This window comes from Panthera leo, chromosome D4 (assembly GCF_018350215.1).
Source record: "Panthera leo isolate Ple1 chromosome D4, P.leo_Ple1_pat1.1, whole genome shotgun sequence".
Classification (NCBI taxonomy): Eukaryota; Metazoa; Chordata; class Mammalia; order Carnivora; family Felidae; genus Panthera; species Panthera leo.
This window is the reverse complement of record NC_056691.1, coordinates 50295200-50316965: the sequence shown is the minus strand read 5'-3', so window position 1 is coordinate 50316965 and position 21766 is coordinate 50295200. Positions and strand designations below refer to the sequence as shown.

Here is a 21766-nt window from a genome sequence, read left to right as displayed (position 1 = left end):
ATCTTACATTACACCCTGAATACTGTCTACTCTGAGGCTTATTTCATAGACTCCAAATTCATTTCTCGGGCTTACTGACTACTTTTGTTCCACAGACAGACATAACAGTCCTACTTTGCTTTAAGACTCTGTCAGATGCTTATTTTTCTGGGAGAAAAAAAAATCCCTCCACAATAAAAGGCTTACTCACACATCACTGTTGGTTGTATACACACTGTAATTTAGCGACTCGATTGCCATCCAGCGCACCGGGAGCCTTCCCTGGAGAGAACAAAGTGAGATGCCACTTAGGCACAACAGGGACCCTTCCCCAGGCACACAGCTTGCACGGAGCTGTGGTTCGCTCAAGCCCACAGGGAAGTGTGTTTGGGATTCCCCACATGTAAGATACAGCACAGTCAGGAGCTGTTGTTTATGTCCCATGTACAAGAGTGTTCTCAAATCCAAAGATGTGCAAGGAGTATAAACCCTGCTGACCTCAAGGAGTCCCTACCACAGTTTTGTATAAAGAAAAATAACATGTGTGGGTATGTGTGTGTGGATGGGCATGTGCATTTTTGGTAGGCATTTCATTGATTCACTTTGTGGCTCTCAGAGGCACTCAGAGCTTTGAAAAGGGAGAGAGGCAGCAGGGAAACGGAGAATCAAACAAAGTGTAGTGTGGGAAAGGCTCAGGTGATATGAGGTGGCCGACCACGCCTGGAAGAGACAGGGAGGACTTTCAGACAAGGGGACACGTGAGCTCGGTTCTGTATGTGTAGGTGTCCTCAGGTGGGTCGGGGAGAGAAGAGCCTTTCCGACCAAAGGGAACAGTGTGCGTCCACATTAGTGGGGGAGGAGGATATAACCTCCCATCAATGCAGTTTACACTGGGTTTGAAGATGGGATGACACACAATCATTTGCCCTTTGGGGGCCAAGTGCTGACTCCACCCAGGTTGTCCCTTTTTTTTTTTTTTTTTTTGCGTTGATTCATTTTTGAGAGACAGAAACAGAGTGTGGGTGGGGGAGGGGCAGAGAGAGGGAGAGACCGAATCCAAAGCAGGCTCTAGGCTCCGAGCTGTCTGCACAGAGCCGGATGCAGGGCTCAAACCTACAGACCACAAGATCATGACCTGAGCTGAAGTCAGACGCTCAACTGACTGAGCCACCCAGGCACCCCAAAGTTGTCCCCATTTCTTTAAGTCCAGCCTGGGGAAAATGACTGGACATTGGGAAGTTTGGCTTCTAAGTTTTATTCCTAGAATAAAACTGTGATTTTGGGCTCCCTTCCCATCAACCCACTCCAGGAATCATATAAGCCCTACTGAGAGGGCCTTCTCCCCCAGGGATTTGTCAAGCTCTAACAGCAGCGTTTCAGCTGTGGCAAGCCAGGAAGTAAGACAACATCAAGAGTATTTGGGGGTCTTCTCAGCTCCCCTGAAATAGGAGAAGGCATTCTCCCAGACCCATCTTGAGATCATCTTGAGATCAGCCATGCCCTGGGCCCCAACTCTAGTCCTGAAGGTGCCACTGTCTCCTAGGTCTTGTGAAGTAGAGATATTCTGAAGCCCGTTCTGACCCTAAGTCCCGATTGGTACTTTAAGATTCAGTTATAAAACTACCGCTTTGCAAACCTACCTCTTGTGCTCCCCAATATTCACTCCATGCCCACCTCACCTCCGGGCACACCTGTTATTCTAGCCTTTTCCCCCCCTCCACAGGAATGGAAAGAGTCATTGACATTTTCTGTCTTGTCTTTGCTTTTATGTACCTGCTAGCTTCTGACCTCATGCCTCCAAATTACTAATTTCCACGTGCACTTTATTATTCTTGTTTGATTTCTTTTGGGTCTGTCCATTTCCATCTGTCACTCTTGCTCTCCCACCTGGGTTCAGGCCACCATCATCTGTTACCTGATGACAACCTCTTAATTGATCTTCTTGCTTTAGAGGTTCAGTCCCTAAGGATCAGTTCTCTGCACCACAGCCAGATTAATGGCTCAAAATGGCAAATCCAAACACGTGGTTCCTTTTTTAAAAAGTTCTTCAATGTCCTTATTGTCCCAAGATCTTAATTCCTTAGCTGAGTCCAAAATTTTTAGCTGGAATTCAAAAATCTTCAATAAAACTATATCCCTGTGGGGCACGTGGTTGGCTCAATTAGTTAAGAGTCTGACTTCAGCTCAGGTCATGATCTTGTGGGTTCTGGCTCCACATAGGGCTCGCTGATCTCAGTGTAGAGCCTGCTTCAGATCCTCTTCCTTTCTCTCTCTTTTCCCCTCCACCCCTGCCCCTCTCTCTCTCAAAAATAAACTTAAAAAAAAAAAAAAAAGACCTTATCCTTGATTCCTCCTCCCACCTTGAATTTTAACTCTCCCTCTTTTTTGCATTATGCTCCAGCCATATTGAATTACTTGTCCCCCAAATGTTTCCTACCTTCCTTTGTCTCTAGGCTTTTACATGTACTGCACCCTCCAATTCATTCTCATATCTCCCATATCTATTTAACATTTGTAAAACACAAGAGTTAGCCTCCTCCACGGAGCCCTTCTTGATTGCCCACAGGCTCAGTTCAGTGTGCTTCCTCTGTGTCCCCATGTGCATTTCTCCTCTGTGCTTTCTTTGCCGTCAGCACTTACCAACTGCTTTTCATTATTAATCAACTGTTTTTCATTATTAATGAAATGTTATTTATTATGCATCTGAGCTACTTAAAGGTGGAGACTGTCCCAATTTATGTCACCCCCAAACCTAGCACAGACATGAAACACTATAGTCATAAAGACATTGATGAGAGGGGATGCATCTATCAATGGTAATAAAGCCCCAAATCCCTTAGTATGTTAGCTTGCAACACTTCCAATATTAGCATCGCCTGGGGGACTTAAACAAAAAAAAAAAAAAAAAAAAAAAAAAAAAAAACAAACAACCACAAACTGATAACAGAATCAGAGTATGTAAGTATGTATATAGTATTTAAGCAGTAGGACTCAGCGTCAGTATTTTTTGAAAGCTCCCCAGATGATTCGGAGGGGCAACTGGAGTGCAAAATCTCAGATTTGAATAGTCCACAGACGGTAGCCACTCTGCCCTCTGGTGGTAACTTGCCACACTGCACCCCTCTTGCAGGGAGCTGGCTTCCCTCCATTCCCTCTCCTTTCCGGTGCCTGAGGGCTAATGTCTTTCCTACCAGACCCCATGCTGCTGCAGGACACTTCTCCCAGCCACTTCCAGCAGACACAGTTACGTTCTGACCCATCTAAGTGCTCTGCCCCCCTAAGCATTCCTCTTGAGCTCTCCAAGACTGCAGAAATCACTGCCCTTTATGAAACGCCAAGCAAACCAGCATTCTCCCCGGCATCTGAGGACAGCATCCAAATAAAATATGTATGTTGTGGGGCTAAATTGTGGCAGTGGCTCCACCCCCTCACTCAGGGCACCACAGCCCCCAAACACCAAAGAGAAAGGTTCTCTGTGAGGGAGATAGCAAGCTTCAGGTGTCCCAGGAGAAGGAGTAAATGGGTGAGTGGTGGGTCCTGCTTCTTTAAGATAAGCCCCGCCCCTCTGCAGAGAAACATCTGCTTTGAGGGAGGCAAATTCAGAAAAGCTTAGAGAAAAAAGTATTGTGTGCATGGGAGTCAACCCTCAGGGAGGCGCCCAAGGCTTCTGGAAGTGTTGATGTTGATAAGCATCCAAGACCCCACTGGATGTGTGTGAGGTCTCTAAGAGCCAAAGAGGCCCCACCTCAAACCCTTATCAGAAAGGGAACTGGAAAGATCCAAAATAGTTATGCTCACTGTGATAGTAGCTATATAAAAATATGTATGTTCGTGCAAGGCAAGAAGTAAAAAATGAAAAATGTGTTAAGGTAGTGGACTGTGGGTCATTTCCTTTTCAAAACATTCTTGAATATTGTTTCTGTTATCTTGTCAGTCAGTAAAATAAGCATTTTTTTTTTTTAAAGAACCTAAAAAAGAGGGTAACTACAGAAGCCTGAGCCTTGCCGAGGCAATTGTTACCACAAAAGCAAAGGGACCGTGTGAAAACCGCAGGATTCCCAGGAAAGCTTAGCCAGAGTAATGTCCACCAGACCTGGGAAAGGGGGAGCCATACCACTGGGGTAGAGCCACCAAACACATGTGATGATGCAGGATTTGTTAGCTCCAAGGCCCTGAACATGCCAGCCCACCCTGGGAAAGCAGAGGGTGGCGCCATGTTGCTGTCACATCCCCGGAAGGAAGGGGCATTTCCAGGGAGCTATGACAGGCAACGAAAGCTGACTGAGTCCAGCTTCTCTCCTTCCATGGTGAGGTTCTCCTGGGATCTTTACTTGAAGATTAAATGTTACTGTTTGGGAGAGGAGGTGTCATCAGCAGAATGTGGATTCGACGTGGGCTTGGAGAGGGAGTGGAGAACTTTTGGCAAAGAGGGAAATCTTCTGTGGCCTTAGAAGTTAGGGATTTCTCTATAGATCCTCTTTGTGAGGTAGGAACCTTATTAATTTCTTTCCTTTAGATTTGGAAAGTATGTTAAATGTCTTTTTTGTCCCTCCTATGCTTGCTGTGCATGAAAGGGATTTGAGGGAGCTCCTCAGAGGTTTCTGAGTGAGACAGTTAGGGGTCCTGCCTGGATGTAGACTGACCCCTGTACCACGAGGCTTGCATGTTCAATCACTTGGCCACATGTGACAGTAGCTTCTTCAGTGGCAAAGACGGAGCCTTCAGTCATTTTAGCAATCAAACCTCAGAAAGGATGTTTGCCCGGCCAGGACACTACCTACTGGGGTACCCAGCCAGATGCCTGAGTCACCAAAGAACAATGGCATCCAAGAGAAGGGCCATTGGGAGAAGGAGGGTGTCCTGGGGAGGATGTCCTCAGTGTCTGTGTTCTGAACTTACCATTGTCTTCTTCACATATACTTCTTGACCTCGGGACAATCCAAAATCTGCTATTTTGGCTACATAGTTTTCACCAACTAAAATGTTCCTGGCAGCCAGATCCCTGTGGATAAACTGAAATTTAAAGAAAAAAAACATCATTTGCTTTTTTCATTTCATTCTGCTGGCACAAGGCCACTGCGGTCAGACCTTTGGGAAATAAAGAAGAGAGGAACCCAATTCCCTTAAAGTTCCTCTCTAATATCCTCAGTGGATTTGGCCAAATGACCCATCATGTTTTGGGAGAAGCATTTCAGGGAAAAAAAAAAAAGAAAAAAGGAAAAAAAGAAAGAAAAGAAAAAAAAAAACCCAGGTCATTAAATCTTCCTGCTGCCGTCCAAGTCCTCCGCTATCATGCATCATTTGGATCCAAATGAAGCTAAGATCAGTTCAGCCTCCTCATCAAATATACATGCTCAGATTCACTAAATACAGTTATTGTCAGTGTCTGGCATTAACTTCTATATAAACAGAATAGTAACAAAGAGATTAAAATTAGGACAATCATAAGAGGAATTAAAGGGGGGAAGTTGACTAGAAAAATGTATAAATTTAGCTCAACTCTGAGTCCAGAGAGAATTTCAAAGGAAAGATGTCCAAAGCAAGGTCCTCACCACACACCTGTTTTTGGCTCAAGTAGTCCATGCCACGGGCCACATCTGCTGCAAAATGGAGAAGCTGCTGGGAGGACAGCGTGGAGGCGGTGCTGTTGGCAATGGCAAAGGCGGGATCGGTCTCCAGCACTCGGCTCTTGCGCAGGAAGTCCAGGAGGTTTCCGTGGGGAGCGTATTCGATGGCCAGGTACAGGTAGCCTGTGGGGAAAGGGAGAGACACCACCTTCTCAGTGGCCCTCAACAGCTCTGAGATTTCAAAGGTGTGCTAGGGTCTTGGGAATGGCTTGTAAAATTTAGTATCTAAAAGCAACACGTTGGGGCACCTGGGTGGCTCAGTCAGTTAAGTGTCCAATTCTTGATTTGGGCTCAGGTCATGCTCTCACTGTTCATGAGTTCGAGCCCTGTGTCAGGCTCTGCAAGATGAGCACAGAGCCTGCTTGGGATTCTCTCTCCTTCTCTCTGTTCCTCCTCTGCTTGTGCTCTCTCTCAAAATAAATAAATAAACATTAACAAGGAAAAAAAAAAAGGCAATACATCTAGCGGTACCAACCTTGAGAACACTGACAACAGGACCGAGAGAAGTTCCACACTCCTGCCATGCTTACAGGGCACCATGCTCGAACTCAGGGTCCCCTCTTTCCCACCCCCTCCTGCCTACCACACATGGACTAACATGGAGGAAGGCCTGCACCTACTCAGTAAGATTTGCCTCCAGAAGATCTAGGACAGCTAGTCTGCATCACCTATTATTTTTTTTATTCAGTATTGATGGAGAACTAACGTGAGCCAGGCATGTTATTCCAGTCTGTCTCTAACTTTTCTTGAGGTTATTTTAACAAAAGAAAAAAAAGAGTAAGTGTACATGGCAGAAGGACCCGTACCAGGCAACTCTCTGCCTCCTCCTTCTACTGCTCCCCTAAAACTCCCGCTATGTCACTGTCTTGCTCATTAGGTTCGCAGAGTCTGAGGTCAGAGACTGCATTTTGCTTAGAGAAATCAGAAAACTCAAACTTAGACAAATAAAACAATAGGTCCTAGAAGAAATTATGGTCCATTGTCTTGGCCTATTCCCAAATTGTTTTCCTTTTTTCTTTTTTTTTTTTTTTGATAAAATTAATCTTCTTTCACAAAAACATTGATCTTTTGAGTCAATGAAAAGTAGAGTGGTTTTACTGTCTTTTAAAGGTAAATTTTTTGGTATACCATTTTTTACATTTAAAATGTCGAATGAATTTTAACTTCAGAGACATTCTAAGAAATTGAAATTCTGGTGTAAAAAAAAAAAAAAAAGCCTAGTACTGTAGCATGTAGCACTGTAAGACAAGATACGCCTCAATGCTTTCTCATTTCCTCACTGAACTATAAATTTTAAGAGCCAACCAATTATGTGCTAAGGTGATGACAGAGCAAAAATTTAAAAGATACACATTTTTCTGTTGGCGGTGGTTACTTTTTTTAAACTTTCATTTACTGCTGTCCCATGCTGACCACTGTTTTCAGGAAATAGCTCAAAAATAAATGTCATTACTTCATTATTGAACCTAAGGGACATGATCTAGCTTTCAGAATTACACCCTATTGGATCACAGAATGATATATTGTTTGAAGCCCCAGTATTTTTAGTTTAATAAATTGAGGAAAAGGAAGTAGTCTCTCTTCTATTGTTGGTGTTTGTGCCTCAGAGTCAACAAGAGGTTGTCAAGTTTGGAAATAATTACTGTGTGGAGCTTTTTTGTGGGATCAAACTTTTCCATGAGGAATTAATCATAATTAAGCATAAATTTAAGCACAGATTCAGAATTATAAACCCAGGTAGGATGCTGAAGTAAACCCATAGAAGTACTCAGCTATATCTAAATAATATAAATTGACCTTTAAGAGTATGTACAACATAGGATAGTTGTAGAGCTCCACCATAATTGTACCCATAATTGTTTGGGAAAAAAAATGAAGTTCTATCAGATATAAGTTTATTACTATTATTTTATCCTAGCCATTACCAATGCTTTTCTATTACAATAGGTTGTTGACATTCATGGATTTAACATTCAGAGTATCAGTGTCTTGGGTTTGGAGGAAATAAGATAGGCAACTCAGAAGAGCCAATGCACTTCACTCTTCCTGATGCTGAAGGCTCCCCCAAACCCTAGCAATAGTAGCTGAGGCAATCCCTGAATCAGCAAGGATGGCAGTGTGCAGCAACCACGGGTACCTTTGAGCACTAATGGGTGAACCACACTAGAAGGCAAAAGATCCAGCCTGGGACCTACCTCCAAAAAAGATCCCAAGTCTCATTACAATCTATAAATAGGACCAGACATTCAGAATGAAACTGCAACTTTAAAAAAAAAATGGGTAGCATTCTTAAGATTGTTATATTTACTAATTTCAATATGGAATGTGCCTGTTTTAAACAAAAATTCTGGCAGGAAAGACAGGAAAAGAGCATCTTACCACGATGTTCACACGCTCCCAAGAGATTGATGATGTTTGGGTGGTGGCCAAGTTTACAGAGAACCTCCAGTTCCCCAGCAAAGTCCCTGTGGTCATCTTTGGAGGCATATTCTGGGAATGAAGTCAAGAGTTGTGATCCCTCGCTGTTAGACCTCTTTAGAAACAACTATCCCCTCCCACTCCCCAGGACCTTCAGAGGCACTTAGTCACCATCAGGTCTGGAAAACTGTATAGAAATCAGACATTACTCTAGGAAGAGTACTTGGTACCATTGATACTTTGGGCAGAAACCTCTGTTGTTGGGGGGCTGTCCTCTGCATAGTAGGATGTTCAGCAGCATCTCTGGCCTCTACCCCCCCAGATACCAGCGGCCCAACCAAAAGTGTATCCAGACATTGCTGAACATCCCCCAAGGGGCAAACCACCCCTGGTTGAGAACCACTGTTCTCAAGTTTTCTTGTTTAAGCTCTCAAATGCCCAGTGAGATGATTTGGTAGAGATGGAGCAGCCTCTATTTAGACTCCAGCTATTCTAGCTGAAGCCGCTGTCCAGCAACGCGTATGCTGAGGAGCAGACCCAAAGTTTCAGTACAACAAGACTGGGAATGTACACACCTTCCTTTATCATAATACTTTTAACCTGCTTCCCCACAAACCAGTCCTGCTAAACAAACAAACAAACAAACAAAAACAAAAAACACCTCAAATCCAACGGCATTTCTATGGAAGTTGCTTGATGGTCAGGAAACAGAACTACATCTGTTTCTATTCTTTTCATCCTGTCTCTTGGTTACCACTTGGATCAGAGGAAGAACCGCCAGGTACCAGCCAGGCTGAAGGGAAAGCTCTCTCTGGCTGATGCACAAACTGATCAGCCTTGATTGGTGACAGAGCGCTATTATGATTTTTTGAAAAATAATGTTGGGTAGGAAAGGGAGGAAGGGGGTCCAGTTGGTGCTGGTGGCCCTGTGCCTACCTGAACATGCTTGGAAATTACAGGAATGTTTCATATGGGGTAAGGGTACACACAAAACTAGCTAGTAGGCAATCCCAAATCAGATACCCTGAACCAGGGTTCAGAAACCCAGAAACCCTGTCCGAGGTTTAATGCCTTAGAAGCATATTTAAAATGAAGTTCTTTATAATGACCTTGTCCCCTATTTCAGTATCTGTCTTCCTTTGGATGCATCATTCTCCCTGCAGACATTTTCTGCCCTGGTGCCCCATTAAGCTATTTTACCTCTTCACATGGGCATGGGACCATCAGGCTCAGATCAGACTTTAAAAGCCCTGATTTTACAAAATTCTATATCCTTTCTTCTCATACTATCCTTACTATTCCCCAAAACTCCCTGTAACTAAAGTATCAAAACAGAAAAGACATTTCTGGATGCTAAGCAAGATTGTGTGTGTACATGTGTACGTGTGTATTTGAAACATACTACTATCTCTAGGCATTGACAGTATTTTGTTTTATTTTATTTGTTTTCTATTAACCTGCTGCAAAGAGCAAGTTAATTCCCCTCTTGCACTCAATTTTGCTGTCAGAAAGGAAAACCCAGCAGCAACCTTAGAGAGCCCACACGGTGAAGGTGGCCCACAGAAGTAATTAATTACATTCCCTGTTCTGACACACAGCTTTCCAAGCCCAGATGCTCTAGAAGCCACAATGCAGCTTCTCAATCAAGCCATGTGCATTACCTGCCACTTCACACAGAAGAGAATACAGCTAGTACAGACAGTGAGCTAGACATTCAGCTTTCTCAGAAGATGTGTATTAGCCATCTTGTTAGATGGGTAGGCACCAAGCAGTCTTGAGACGAAGACAACTGGAAAACACCTCATTCTTGTGACCCTAGATCAATGGTTTCAAACTTGAGGGTACAGAAGAAGCAAGGAGCATGCTTGTTGAAAACACAGATTCTCACATGTTGCCCCAGAAACTCAAATACTGGAGATCCAACAGTGGGAGAAGCCAAGTAGATGCATTGCTAACGTCTCCAGGAATTTTGATGCAGATAATCCATGAAGACGGTGGTTTGCAAAATGTGGCCTCCAAACCCTCAGCATCAGCATCACTGTGATCTAATTAGAAATACAAATCTTCTGGCCCTGCTCCAGACTTACTGAGTCAGAAACCAAGGTGGACCCCAACAGTCTGCTTCTAACAAGGCTTTCAGACGACTGTGATGCATACTCAATTTTGAGAACCACTGCAGTAAGAGAAACAACAGTCCTCCACCACAATGAGCAGTGTGTGACAGGGAATCTGTATTCTCACATCGCAACAAGACAGTGGCATTTAAACATCTCATGCCTTCATGTTTATGTCCTGACCCTGTCACCAGCTGACCTCAAAGGAAATATCACCTGCAGTTGCACTGAACAGCTATATCTGACACCATGCCAATTTTCTGTTTAAATAATGTAAGAGAATAGAGGAAAGATTCAACAGGAAGTCAAGTTGTCTCCCCGCCCGAGTGAAATGCTGACTTGATGTGGCCAAGCACTGACCTTTCATTCTCTTGATGGCAGCGTCCATCCGTAAGCCATCCTTCTTGATGCGCGCCTTAAGAACCTGGCCAAAGTTACCCTCCCCGATCACATCTTGAAATTTGATGTCATTCCAGTCAAGCACTGGATAAATTGTAGGATCTGGGTTGTTTTTGGCCTTCCTGTTCAGGGCCAAAGTTCCTGAGTTGAACTGCACAACTGGCTCTTCCCTCTGGAGAAATAATTTTTTAAAGGTTTTATGTCAGGATTTTTCATAATTCTGACATGCATAAATACTCCTGGTTTGTATCCATACCAAGTGAAACAAGAAACTAATTTAGGGATGGAGATGGAAATAGGTTTCATCTAACAGACTGTCTACAGCTTCATGGGACACTTCCAGGCATTGGGGGAAGGTATTCTGCAATCAATTAGCAATGTCTGCAGACAGCAAGGCAGGGGAGAATTAGAGCAGGGATGCCACAGGATGGCACATCCCTGAGTTAGTCACATTGAGTTTCTACTGAGCTTTGAAATAAGCAGGTACTTAGTTCTGGTTTGGAAAAGAACACAGAGATCCTATCTTGGACAGTAAGAGGCCATGCCTCCATGAGAGCTTTTCTTACATAGTCTTGGTCTATTCTGGACTCTAACTCACTTGCTCTGGCTTATCCTAAACCTGAGAACTTCTTGAGCCCACTCTGGAGCAGATTCAGACCCCAGGATGACAGAGGCTTACAGCAAAGCCCAACACAGCATCACCTTTTCTCCTGAGTTTGAGAGGCTGGCATGTATAATGACAAGGCACCAATATCATAGGAGCTCCCGTGCTCCTGGCCCCCTTGCTGGCCCTTTCTCTCCAGGAGAAGCTTGAGTTGAGCCACCTCTGGCATGGAGCAGATAACATAAGCTCCCCTTGTCCTCCATAGAGGGGAAGCTCAGGGATCTGTGGACATGAAGGTATGCCTTATCTAGAATGTGTAGCTGTACTCAATGTTTTATACATGGCATTGATAAAGCTGGGTGCAAGTTCATTTTACAGAGCTTAAAACCACACACTAGAAAAACATTCAGGCTCTAGTAAAACCAAAGGAATCAAACAGGGTACATATTGGTCAAGTATGATTTTGTAAACTCTGGTTACTGATCAAAATGTCTAGGCGAAAGAATGATGCAGTGCCAGGTATTATGAACTATGACTGCAGACTGAAGGGTACAAAGGAATGGAGACACACACATGTACATACAATTCACATATATTACAGACACAATGTATATGGGATAATAAGATTGTGGGAGATACTAAAAGTCGAAAATGGGAACTGGAAATAGGAAATGTCTAGCACAATACATCATTACCCATGACATTGAGGTCTGGTTACACTCATGTCCTTCCTTACCAACAGTGTTCAGTTCTTCATACTGCAAGATTAGTCTCCCCGGTGACTTATCATTAGGATGACCATACAGCTCACTTTGTTAGGGCCTGTTTTAGCCCTGGCTTCCTGAATAATTACTGAGAGCAACCTTTTCACTCTCATAATTGTTCCAGGTTGGATAACAAATTATATAGTCATGCTGTTTATCTCCCATTTCATAACAGAAGTCAAAGAGAAGATGAGGCCTGCCTAAGGAAAATACTGGCTTTAGAAGTAAATTTCCTGGTCCACATCTTTCAAGTGAAGGTTCTGCATACATGCAGACTTGTACTTATTAGTTAGTAGGAAGATGAGACACTACCACGTTTTGGAAAGCTTGGGCCATTCTCCTTTGGACATTTGCCCTCTTCAATTGCAACATGATCAGGAAGGCCAACAGCACCGTCAGGCAGGTCATTCCTGCCGAGCCAAGGATGGCTATAAGCAGCATTTTCCCGCCTCCGAGGTCCGCTGGTGCTGCGCAGAACACAGGAGAAGCAGCAGGGTTAGTTTTGGAGAGATAGGGCAAGACCATCTATGGTAGACATCACAGGGAAACAGAAATGTCATGGTAGCCCTGACTCTGCCACCTAATTGCTATGGGACCTTGGGCTACTCATTCATATGTTCTGAAACTCAATGGAGAAGAATGACTCACAGTCTGACTTTTTATAAGACTTAAAAAAACAAAACAAAAACAAAAGCAACAACAAAACAAACAAAAAAACACCAAAAAACACAAAAGTGCTGATTATTATTATTAATTATTAATCTCATCATTTATCCAACTTTTACTTCCAAGTAGAGGCCCAAGCAACTGCACATTGTCAAGCAATAGTGAGAATGACTAACTAGATATAGGACTTTGGGAAAGTAGCTAAAGTTCCCCTGAATAATTTCCCCACCTAGAAAAGTTCTCTTGTTCTAAGATGCTGAGTTTAGAGTCTGTAAGGTTTTTTGCTTTTTTTTTTTCTTATATAAAAAACTGATAGAGAAAATCTGAGAATACCAATGGGAGAATGAAGGAAAGGAGGAGGGGAAGGAGGGAGAGACAGAAGAGAAAAACCATTAAATTCAGGGCCAGGTCAAAATGAACTTAAAGATTATGGTCTAATCTTTCCATCTCTTTCCCTTATTTAAACTCAAATAAAATTAAATGCAATATATTTTTACGAAAAACAGTATGTAGAGCATCACCCCATCTTCTTACAAGTATTCTTTTGTGATTATCTCTTTCCTTCCTTCTATCTCTACTCATGGGTGCATAAAAACAAGTCTGGAATAGAACAGTGAGAATTTTGTTGTTTTGTTATGTCTTTTTTTTTTTATTTTTTTGCTTGTATTTTTGTAGAGCTTGGATTTAGGACCTGTACACATTTTACCAAAACACAAAAAATTATAAAAGTAATGCATTTATTAAGAGTGTCATCTGAAAACTCCAATTCTCTATAATTGGTAGACTCATAATTCCTTTAACATTTCAAAAATATTCCAAAGAATCAGCACTGAAAATATCCATGTTTCATTTGATTTCTTAAGCCCTAGGTAGCCCTCGAAACCAAGAACTTTTTACTACTATAAGATTTTCTGTAAAAAAAAAAAAAAAACACCTTAGTCCAGGTTATATAAATCTTCCAAAATTTCCATCTAACATCACTCTATGTTCCCTCACACTTGTGGTACAGGGCAGAGGGCTGGGAGGTACGGTTGCAGACAGAATTCAAAGGGAGGATGCTCCAGGAGCTGCAGCCCCCAATCCCCATCCTGAGTCCCTTTTGTTCACTTAACTACGTTCAACAGGTGTTATCAATCACAAACCCTGGGCATCCTGTGCTTGGCACTCTGAGGGACCTCCATTTGTCTTGAAGAGCTTACTGTCACTAGAGTGGGGGTTAGTGGTGTATGTGGAGACATTATAACTTGGATCCAAACAGTGAAAGAAAAAAAAAAACACCTCAGAATAGAATAGTGTCATCCAAGCTAAAAGAGGAGTTCATTTGAGAAAGAATGGTGTTGGTTCTTGGAGCCTCCCACTGAAGCACCAGCGTAGGCCTGCCTCCACTAAGCAGGTTCCACATTCTTTTTCCATGGAATCAAATTCATATTCTTCAGAGCTTCAACTGCTGGATAGGGAGTGTGATGGGATAATTTAGTCTAAGGCTTAACAAAAGAAAATGGATCAACAAGGATCCCTTCCCAGGGGCATTTTCATTTTAAGAACCTATCTAGAGATGGTGAAACCTATTTTGACAAATGAGTTATGTCACATGACGTACATATCAGGTAAATATCTTAAGATAATGGGGCTTTCCCAATCATCTCCAGAAATAATCCTATGTAAATACCTGTCCACTCTACCAACCTTGAGATTTAGAAAGGGTCATCAGTTCATGAGAAAAGGTTGGGTTGCTTGACCCTATGTTGTTCTCTGCAAAAATGTCCACCTGGTAAGCTGTTTCAGGCTCTAGGCCCTTGAGGTGATACTGGGTAATGGTGGCATTCTTGATCTTCACATCGATGTGCTGGTCTTCATTCTTGCCCTGAACCTTGTAACGGATGATAATAGAAGAAATAGAATAGCCATCCAAGATTGTCCAAGAGATCATGGCTGAGGAGTCTGTGATGTTAGAAATCTTAATGTTTTCTGGTTGAGGAGGGAGAACTAGAAATTAAAACAAAAATTTAATTCACTTAGGATACACTATCATCACTTAGATTATTATGTTCTTAAGAGATACTTAATGTCAGCTCATAAACCATGAATGGCAGAAAGCAGGAAAGAACCTCTTTGACCCTGCCTGCAGCAACTTCTTATTCAACACGTCTCTGGAGGCAAGGGAAGCAAAAGCAAAAATGAACTACTGGGACCTCATCAAAATAAAAAGCTTCTGCACAGCGAAGGAAACAATAATCAAAACTAAAAGGCAACTGACGGAATGGGAGAAGATATTTGCAAACGACATATCAGATAAAGGGATAGTATCCAAAATCTATAAAGAACTGATCAAACCCAACACCCAAAAAACAAATAATCCAGTGAAGAAATGGGCAAAATACATGAGTAGACACTTCTCCAAAGACACCCAGATGGCCAACTGACACATGAAAAAATGCTCAACATCGTTCATCATCAGGGAAAAACAAATCACAATGAGATACCACCTCACACCTGTCAGAATGGCTAACATTAACAACTCAGGCAACAACAGATGTTGGCGAGGATGCGGAGAAAAAGGATCTCTTTTGCATTGTTGGTGGGAATGCAAGCTGGTGCAGCCACTCTGGAAAACAGTATGGAGGTTCCTCAAAAAATTAAAAATAGAACTACCCTACAATCCAGCAAATGCACTACTAGGTATTTATCCAAGGGGTACAGGTATGCTGTTTCAAAGGGGCACATGCACCCCAAAGTTTACAGCAGCACTATCAACAATAGCAAATGTATGGAAAGAGCCCAAACGTCCATTGATGGATGAATGGATAAAGAAGAGGTGGTGTATATACATACAATGGAGTATTACTGGGCAAACAAAAAGAATGAAATCTTGCCATTTGCAAATATGTGGATGGAACTGGAGGGTATTATGCTAAGCGAAATTAGAGAAAGACAAAATTCATATGACTTCCCTCATATGAGGACTTTAAGATACAAAACAAATGAACATAAGGGAAGGGAAGCAAAAATAATATAAAAACAGGGAGGGAGGGGGACAAAACATAAAAGCCTCTTAAATATAGAGAACAAACAGAGGATTGTCAGAGGGGTTGGGGGAGGGGGGGATGGGCTAAATGGGTAAGAGACATTAAGGAATCTATTCCTGAAATCACTGTTGCACCATATGCTAACTTGGATGTAAATTAAACAAGAAATAAATTTTTTAAAAAACATGAATGGCAAATAGATGTTTTCTCAGATGGTAATTCCAATCAATTGGAAGTGGACTCCAGAAGACATGACAAAATAGCATAAGCCAGGAAAAACGTCAACACATATATCACATATTTGCTCATGCTTGCATTAAAATAAGACTTCAGATTCTGTTACCCACAAACATATATTATACTGTTTTTGATGCTGGGAAGAACAGAAAGATTATGAGAGTTGACATTTATATAGGCTCTTCCATATAGTAACTCATCTCCTCTTCCTAACAATCTTATAAAAATTCAGTCCCAGAGAGGTAAAGTGACTTGACCAAGGTCATATAGATATTGTGTAGAAGAAGTAGGATTCAACTCCTGGCAGTCTGACTCCACAGTCCATCATCTTAGCCACTTTCCCAAAAAGCCTATCCTTGCCCGAAATGTATTTATGGAGCAGTAACAAGTCAGTGTATACATAAGAAAATGTGTCAAGGACTTAACAGACAAAATGCTACTGGGATTTAGGGAAAATAGAGATCACATTCTACTCGGGGGGAGGATGAGAAAGAGAGGTTCTGAGGTTTTCCAGATGTGAAGATGATAGGCACAGAATTGTCCCTACATTTTCACTCAACCTGCTGTCTGATAAAGGACTCCTGCAAGAGGTTAAGTCGCTGACTCTATACAATAGAGTGACTCTGTATGACCCCAGGGAAGAAGGAATCCAAGGTCTTGCCCCTGATGTCAATTATACCTTCCATCTGTGAGGCTGTTGACAAGGTGTTTCCATATGCAGGTTCCCTCTTGACCCTTATAACCACATAGGTGGCTATGAGTAGTGCTGAGATTTTTATTATCCAGTTTTAGAGATGGACTTTGAAAATGAAAGGACTTGTACTGGTCCTAGTAAGTAAAAGACCCAGGCGACTTCACCCCATATATTACTGTCTTTCCCCATACACTGCTTAGAAGCAAAACAGAACCTTCAAGAAATGTCTTCAGGTATATTCTTTCTATCCTAAATTCTCAGAGATCCTTCTGCATTCTAAATTTCCTCTTTCCATGACGTTGATCATACTCCTTTGGTAACTGTGGCAATTTATGAGGATTAAATATTGGATTTTGGGCCTTCCAAATCTGATGGTCATTTTCTATGTCCCAAACCACAGTTGATTCATCAACAATATGTCTTAACTTCCTTTGCCTCCACTACCAAGATTTTGTATATTTTTATAAAAATATAGAATAATCTTCCTTCCCATAAGGAGATGACAGAATATTTGGATTCTTACCATTTTCAGACTACTATTAACACATGATTAACTTTTATATAGTGGTGCCTCAAAAAAAATATTCAACTTGATAAACCAGTGGTAGATCTAAAGCTGTCACAAAAAGAAGCAGTGCCTTGCAGACACCTGCTAATTTTAATGCCAACTAAAAAGCACAAATTTACATCTACCAATTTATCCACATTATGCCTGAAAGAAGTCACCCTTTGAACTAGCTTAGTGGATCTGTGGTTTAGATGCAGTGAGTCTGAATCCAGCCATCTACATTTTTGCAGTTTCACCAGGTAGGTTCTAAAGTAGATTTTAAAACACTTTAGGAAAAGCTAACCAAACAATTTACAAATGGGATATGACTGCAAAATGAACTTCTCCAAGAAGCGATCTCTTTTTGCAATTGTTCGTTGCCCATCCAAAGAGACTAATGGGTATCCTGGTTTAGTAAAAACAAACAAAACATAGAATTAAAATATGCAATTTCGAGTCCTAACCCCACGATTTACTTGCTTAATAACTTTGGTCAAGTTGCTTACCTTCCTTTGCTTCAGGTTCCTCATTTGTTAAATGTGATGACAATTCCTATTCTAATTTCCTTACAAAGTAATTGTTAAGTGTCAAATGATATACTCTGCATATACGTATGCAAAAAAAATTACACACATGTATTATTTTTACATACGTTTGGGGCCATAGGCCAAATTTAATTCATTCCACCCCTTACACTTGGACCAGATGAAATTGCTAGGCTGTGACTACTCAAAGTATGGCATTGTGACCATTAGCTTGCTATATGTGAATAAATAAGACTAAAACTAAAAAGATTAAAATACACCAAAATAGGGGCATCTGGGTGGCTCAGTCAGTTAGATGTCTGACTTTGGCTCAGGTCATGATCTCACCATTTGTGGGTTTCAGCCCCGTGTCAGGCTCTGTGCTGACAACTCAGAGTCAGGAGCCTGCTTTGGATTCTATGTCTCCCTTTCTGCCCTTCCCCTGCTTGTTCCCTCCCTCCCTCTCTCTCTTTTTCAAAACTAAAATAAAACATTTTTTAAAAACACACCAAAATAACATCCCTAAATTTTAAAGACCCAAATATACAAAACAACTAGAACTACTAGAAAAAATACAGAGAATATGTTCATGACCTTGGGATAGAGAATAATTCTGAAACAAAAGTACAAACCATAAAGGCAAATATTGAAAGGTCTCATTACTTCAAAATTTAAAGTATCTGTGGAGAAGTCACCACAGACGAGGCGAAAATAAAGACATTATGAGAATAATATTTGCAATGTGTGTAATAAGAATAAGTATCCAAATTATATAAACAGCTTTTTACAAATCAGTAAGAAAAGGCAACCAATAGAAAATGGGCAAAGTGTATCAACAAATACATCAAAAAAAGGAGGAAATCCAAATGCCCATGAAAAGATGCTCAACATCGCTAGTTACCCAGAAAAAGAAAATTGAAATTAACAGTGGGGTACCATTTTTTACCTTTGAGATTATGAAAAATAAAAAGGTCTTCAACATCAAGTGTTATAGAGAAAGGATATATATACAGGACTGGATGTGGGGAAGATGGTGCTCTCACATATTCCTGGACATCATCCACTTGGAATAGCCACTTCAGAGAAAAATAGCCTCAGTTCTACTTCTGGACATACTCCCTGGAAAAGCTCTCACACCTATGCACCTGGAGACATGTATAAAGGATGATCGTTGCATTTTTCTTTGGGATAGTTAAAAAAAAAAAAAAAGGAAGGAAGTTAGGAAGGAAGTTGGGAAGGAAGAAAACAGACAACCTAAATGCCCACCTCAAAGGGAATGGATAAATAAGACGACACAGTCATAACAAAGAATATTATGCAGAAGTTAAAAAGGGATATATCAGATCTAAACAAAGGAACATGGATAAGATGAAATCATGTTTATTCCAAAGAGCAAGATGAAGAGTGATTTGTATGCATATGTGCACTTATGGATGAAATTAACATACTGAGTTGATTCAACCTTGAATGGAAAGATACACAGCAAACTCCTAATTGGGTTGTCTCTGGGGAGCAGAGAATAGAATGAGAGTAGGGATGATGCTCCAAGGGGCTTGTGATCTGTCTGTATGGTGTTATTGCTTCCATAAATCAACAAAAAGGCTGAAAGTAAATATGACAAAATATTAACAGTTGTTAATTCTGGGTGGTAGGAATGTAAGTGTTTGAAGTACTATTCTCTGTACTATGTTGTAACTTTAAATTTCACAGAATTTTTTACAAACTGATGAAGAATTCCTGAACACTGACAAAGCAGTTGACTTCACATGTCACTCACAGAAGACAGTGGCTGGAGAAACAGAGCCCGTGTCTACACTTGGTACTGAGGAAGTGAGGACATAGCTGAAGAGAGCCTCAGACATCGGGTATTGGCAAGGGACCACAAGATCCTAACATAAGTGGCAGTCGGTATGGCCAAGAAATATTTAATCTTTCCAAGGACTCCAAAACACACAGATATAGTTCTAATGCAATGAATCAAAAGAGAACTCTTTGCCTAATGATGAAAAATTTTCAATACTACCAGGAAACCCAAGAAGTCCCAACTAATTTTAAATGATCAATCTGAAATACAGAAATTCCTGGGCTGCAGAATATTTTGAAAGAAAAGCGATTTTATCACTCTCAAATATACTTTGGAACCCTAAAAATGATCTATTATGAATATTTTTCAAGTCAAGTATTTGGCTTGTAAGATTAGGAAAGACCTAAGTAACCAGCATTTATGTGTCTAAAGAAATAGGACAATCCTAGTTTGTTTGTTTGTTTGTTTTCTAGAGAGAGACAGAGCAAAGCTGGGGAGGATCAGAAAAAGAGACAGAGGATCTGGAGCAGGCTCTGTGCTGACAACAGACAGCCCAATGTGAGGGTTGAACTCATGAACTGAGAAATCATGACCTGAGCCAAAGTCAGTTACTTAACTGACTGAGCCACCCAGGCGCCCCAAGAAAGAGGACAATCCTGAAAACTGTCCTGTAACAAATTAAACCCTAGAAAAGCTTATTCATGTTATTAACTTACTTAATACATAACTCCATACCAAGGAAAGGTAAATTTTAGCACAGTCCTGCCTGAATTATTGCAAATCCAAAAACATGGAGATTTCTTATGCATTACAGGTTATTCAAATGATTTGGTATGTTGGGGCAGGGTATTAATTAGCCTCCATTCACAATTAACTGCCTTTTACGATTTCCAGCAAACAGTCTTGACTTGATGGTAGCTAAGTCCAAGTAGCGTTAGCCAAATGTCATTCAGGCAAGGTTGGGGGCACATGAGTTACTTACTGTCACTAAGGGTCCAAGCAATGAGATCTTCACTCCATTCCCCCTGGGCCTTGGTGTTGACTCTGGCTCGGACTATGTACTGCTCCCTGGGGTGTAAATTGTTAAGTAGCACTGAAGTCAAGTTGCCTGGGACTTTGATATTCTGCTGGTCACTATTCATTTGCACAGATCTCCTCTCCACTTCAACATAAAAGTCATCTTCTGAGCTTGGAAATATTGGTTGCCAGGTCAAATTTAGAGTAGTCTGACTTTTTGGTAGGAGAATGAGACCTCTTGGAGGAGGGAGACCTGGGAGAAACCAGAAAGATTATGATTTTTTTAAAGATTTTATTTTCAAGTAAGCTCTATACCCAACGTGGGGCTCAAACTTAAAACCCCAAGATCAACAGTCACATGCTCTACCAACTGAACCAGCCAGGTGCCCCTAGACCATGATTTTTACATAGGGTGAAGCACACACAGCCCCAAAGGGCAGCTTTACATAACAACCTTGGCTTCTAGAATAATATACAACTTCACAAGCCATCAAAGAAACACAAGCTAGCAACCATGCAAGTCTTTTTTTCTACCAAAACTACAAATCTTTGTAACAATTCTAATTTGTAGTTTGAATACTTATAATACAGGAAGACCTTTAGAGAACAACTTGGGAATATTTTCCAATAGCCCTAGAAATGACCATATGCTTTGGCCCTATAATCTAACCATACCAGGGATTTATATTGAAGAAATAATTCAAAGAAAGGGAAAAACCTATGTACATGAAGATGTTCATTATAGCATTATTTAAATAGCAAACAGTCCTAAATACTCAAAATAGGAAAATGCTTTAATAAATTATGATATAGCCATCCAATGGATTAAAATAGATCATGGGGAAAAGTATGGGAGGCCAATAAAATATTTATAATACTTGAGAAAAAACTCTGCAACTTGGTAAAAGTCATGTCTACAAATGGTGAAGGACAGGGAGGAAAGTGATAAAAATTAAAAATATGGAGGGGCGCCTGGGTGGCTCAGTCGGCTGAGAGTCCAACTTCAGCTCAGGTCAGGATCTCATGGCTCATGAGCTTGAGCCCCACATCGGCCTCTGTGCTGACAGATGGTAGCTAAGTTGGAGCCTGGAGCCTGTTTCAAATTTTGTGTCTTCCTCTCTCTCTGCCCCTCCCTCCCTCCCTCTCTCTCTCTCAAAAATAAACAAACATTAAAATTTTTTTTTAAAAATTAAAACAGATTTCCCAAGATTTTGGGATAGTAGGTAACTATTCAGTGTTTCTGTCATGCTTTTGAGCAACATATTTTAAAGCAATTTTAGGGTTACTTCTTAGCAAGAATTTCAAACATTATAATAGCTGTGGTGGCAGGGCCTGGAGCAGTCCTG

General features: G+C 41.2%; 1 protein-coding gene across 3 annotated transcripts in view; it reads right to left on the bottom strand.

Annotated features, from left to right (window-relative positions):
* The window catches only part of TEK (TEK receptor tyrosine kinase), a 105511-nt gene that overhangs the window by 6376 nt on the left and 77369 nt on the right, over positions 1-21766 (bottom strand). For 2 of the 3 annotated variants that reach the window (XM_042912225.1, XM_042912223.1), the window contains 8 exons: positions 20386-20673; positions 14258-14557; positions 12218-12372; positions 10499-10709; positions 7986-8096; positions 5539-5729; positions 4879-4992; positions 191-261 (listed from right to left, as the gene is read on the bottom strand). In XM_042912225.1, coding sequence (XP_042768159.1) covers positions 191-261; positions 4879-4992; positions 5539-5729; positions 7986-8096; positions 10499-10709; positions 12218-12372; positions 14258-14557; positions 20386-20673 — 1441 coding nt within the window. The remainder of the gene's footprint in view (positions 1-190; positions 262-4878; positions 4993-5538; positions 5730-7985; positions 8097-10498; positions 10710-12217; positions 12373-14257; positions 14558-20385; positions 20674-21766) is intronic. The other variant, XM_042912224.1, reaches the window with a different exon arrangement.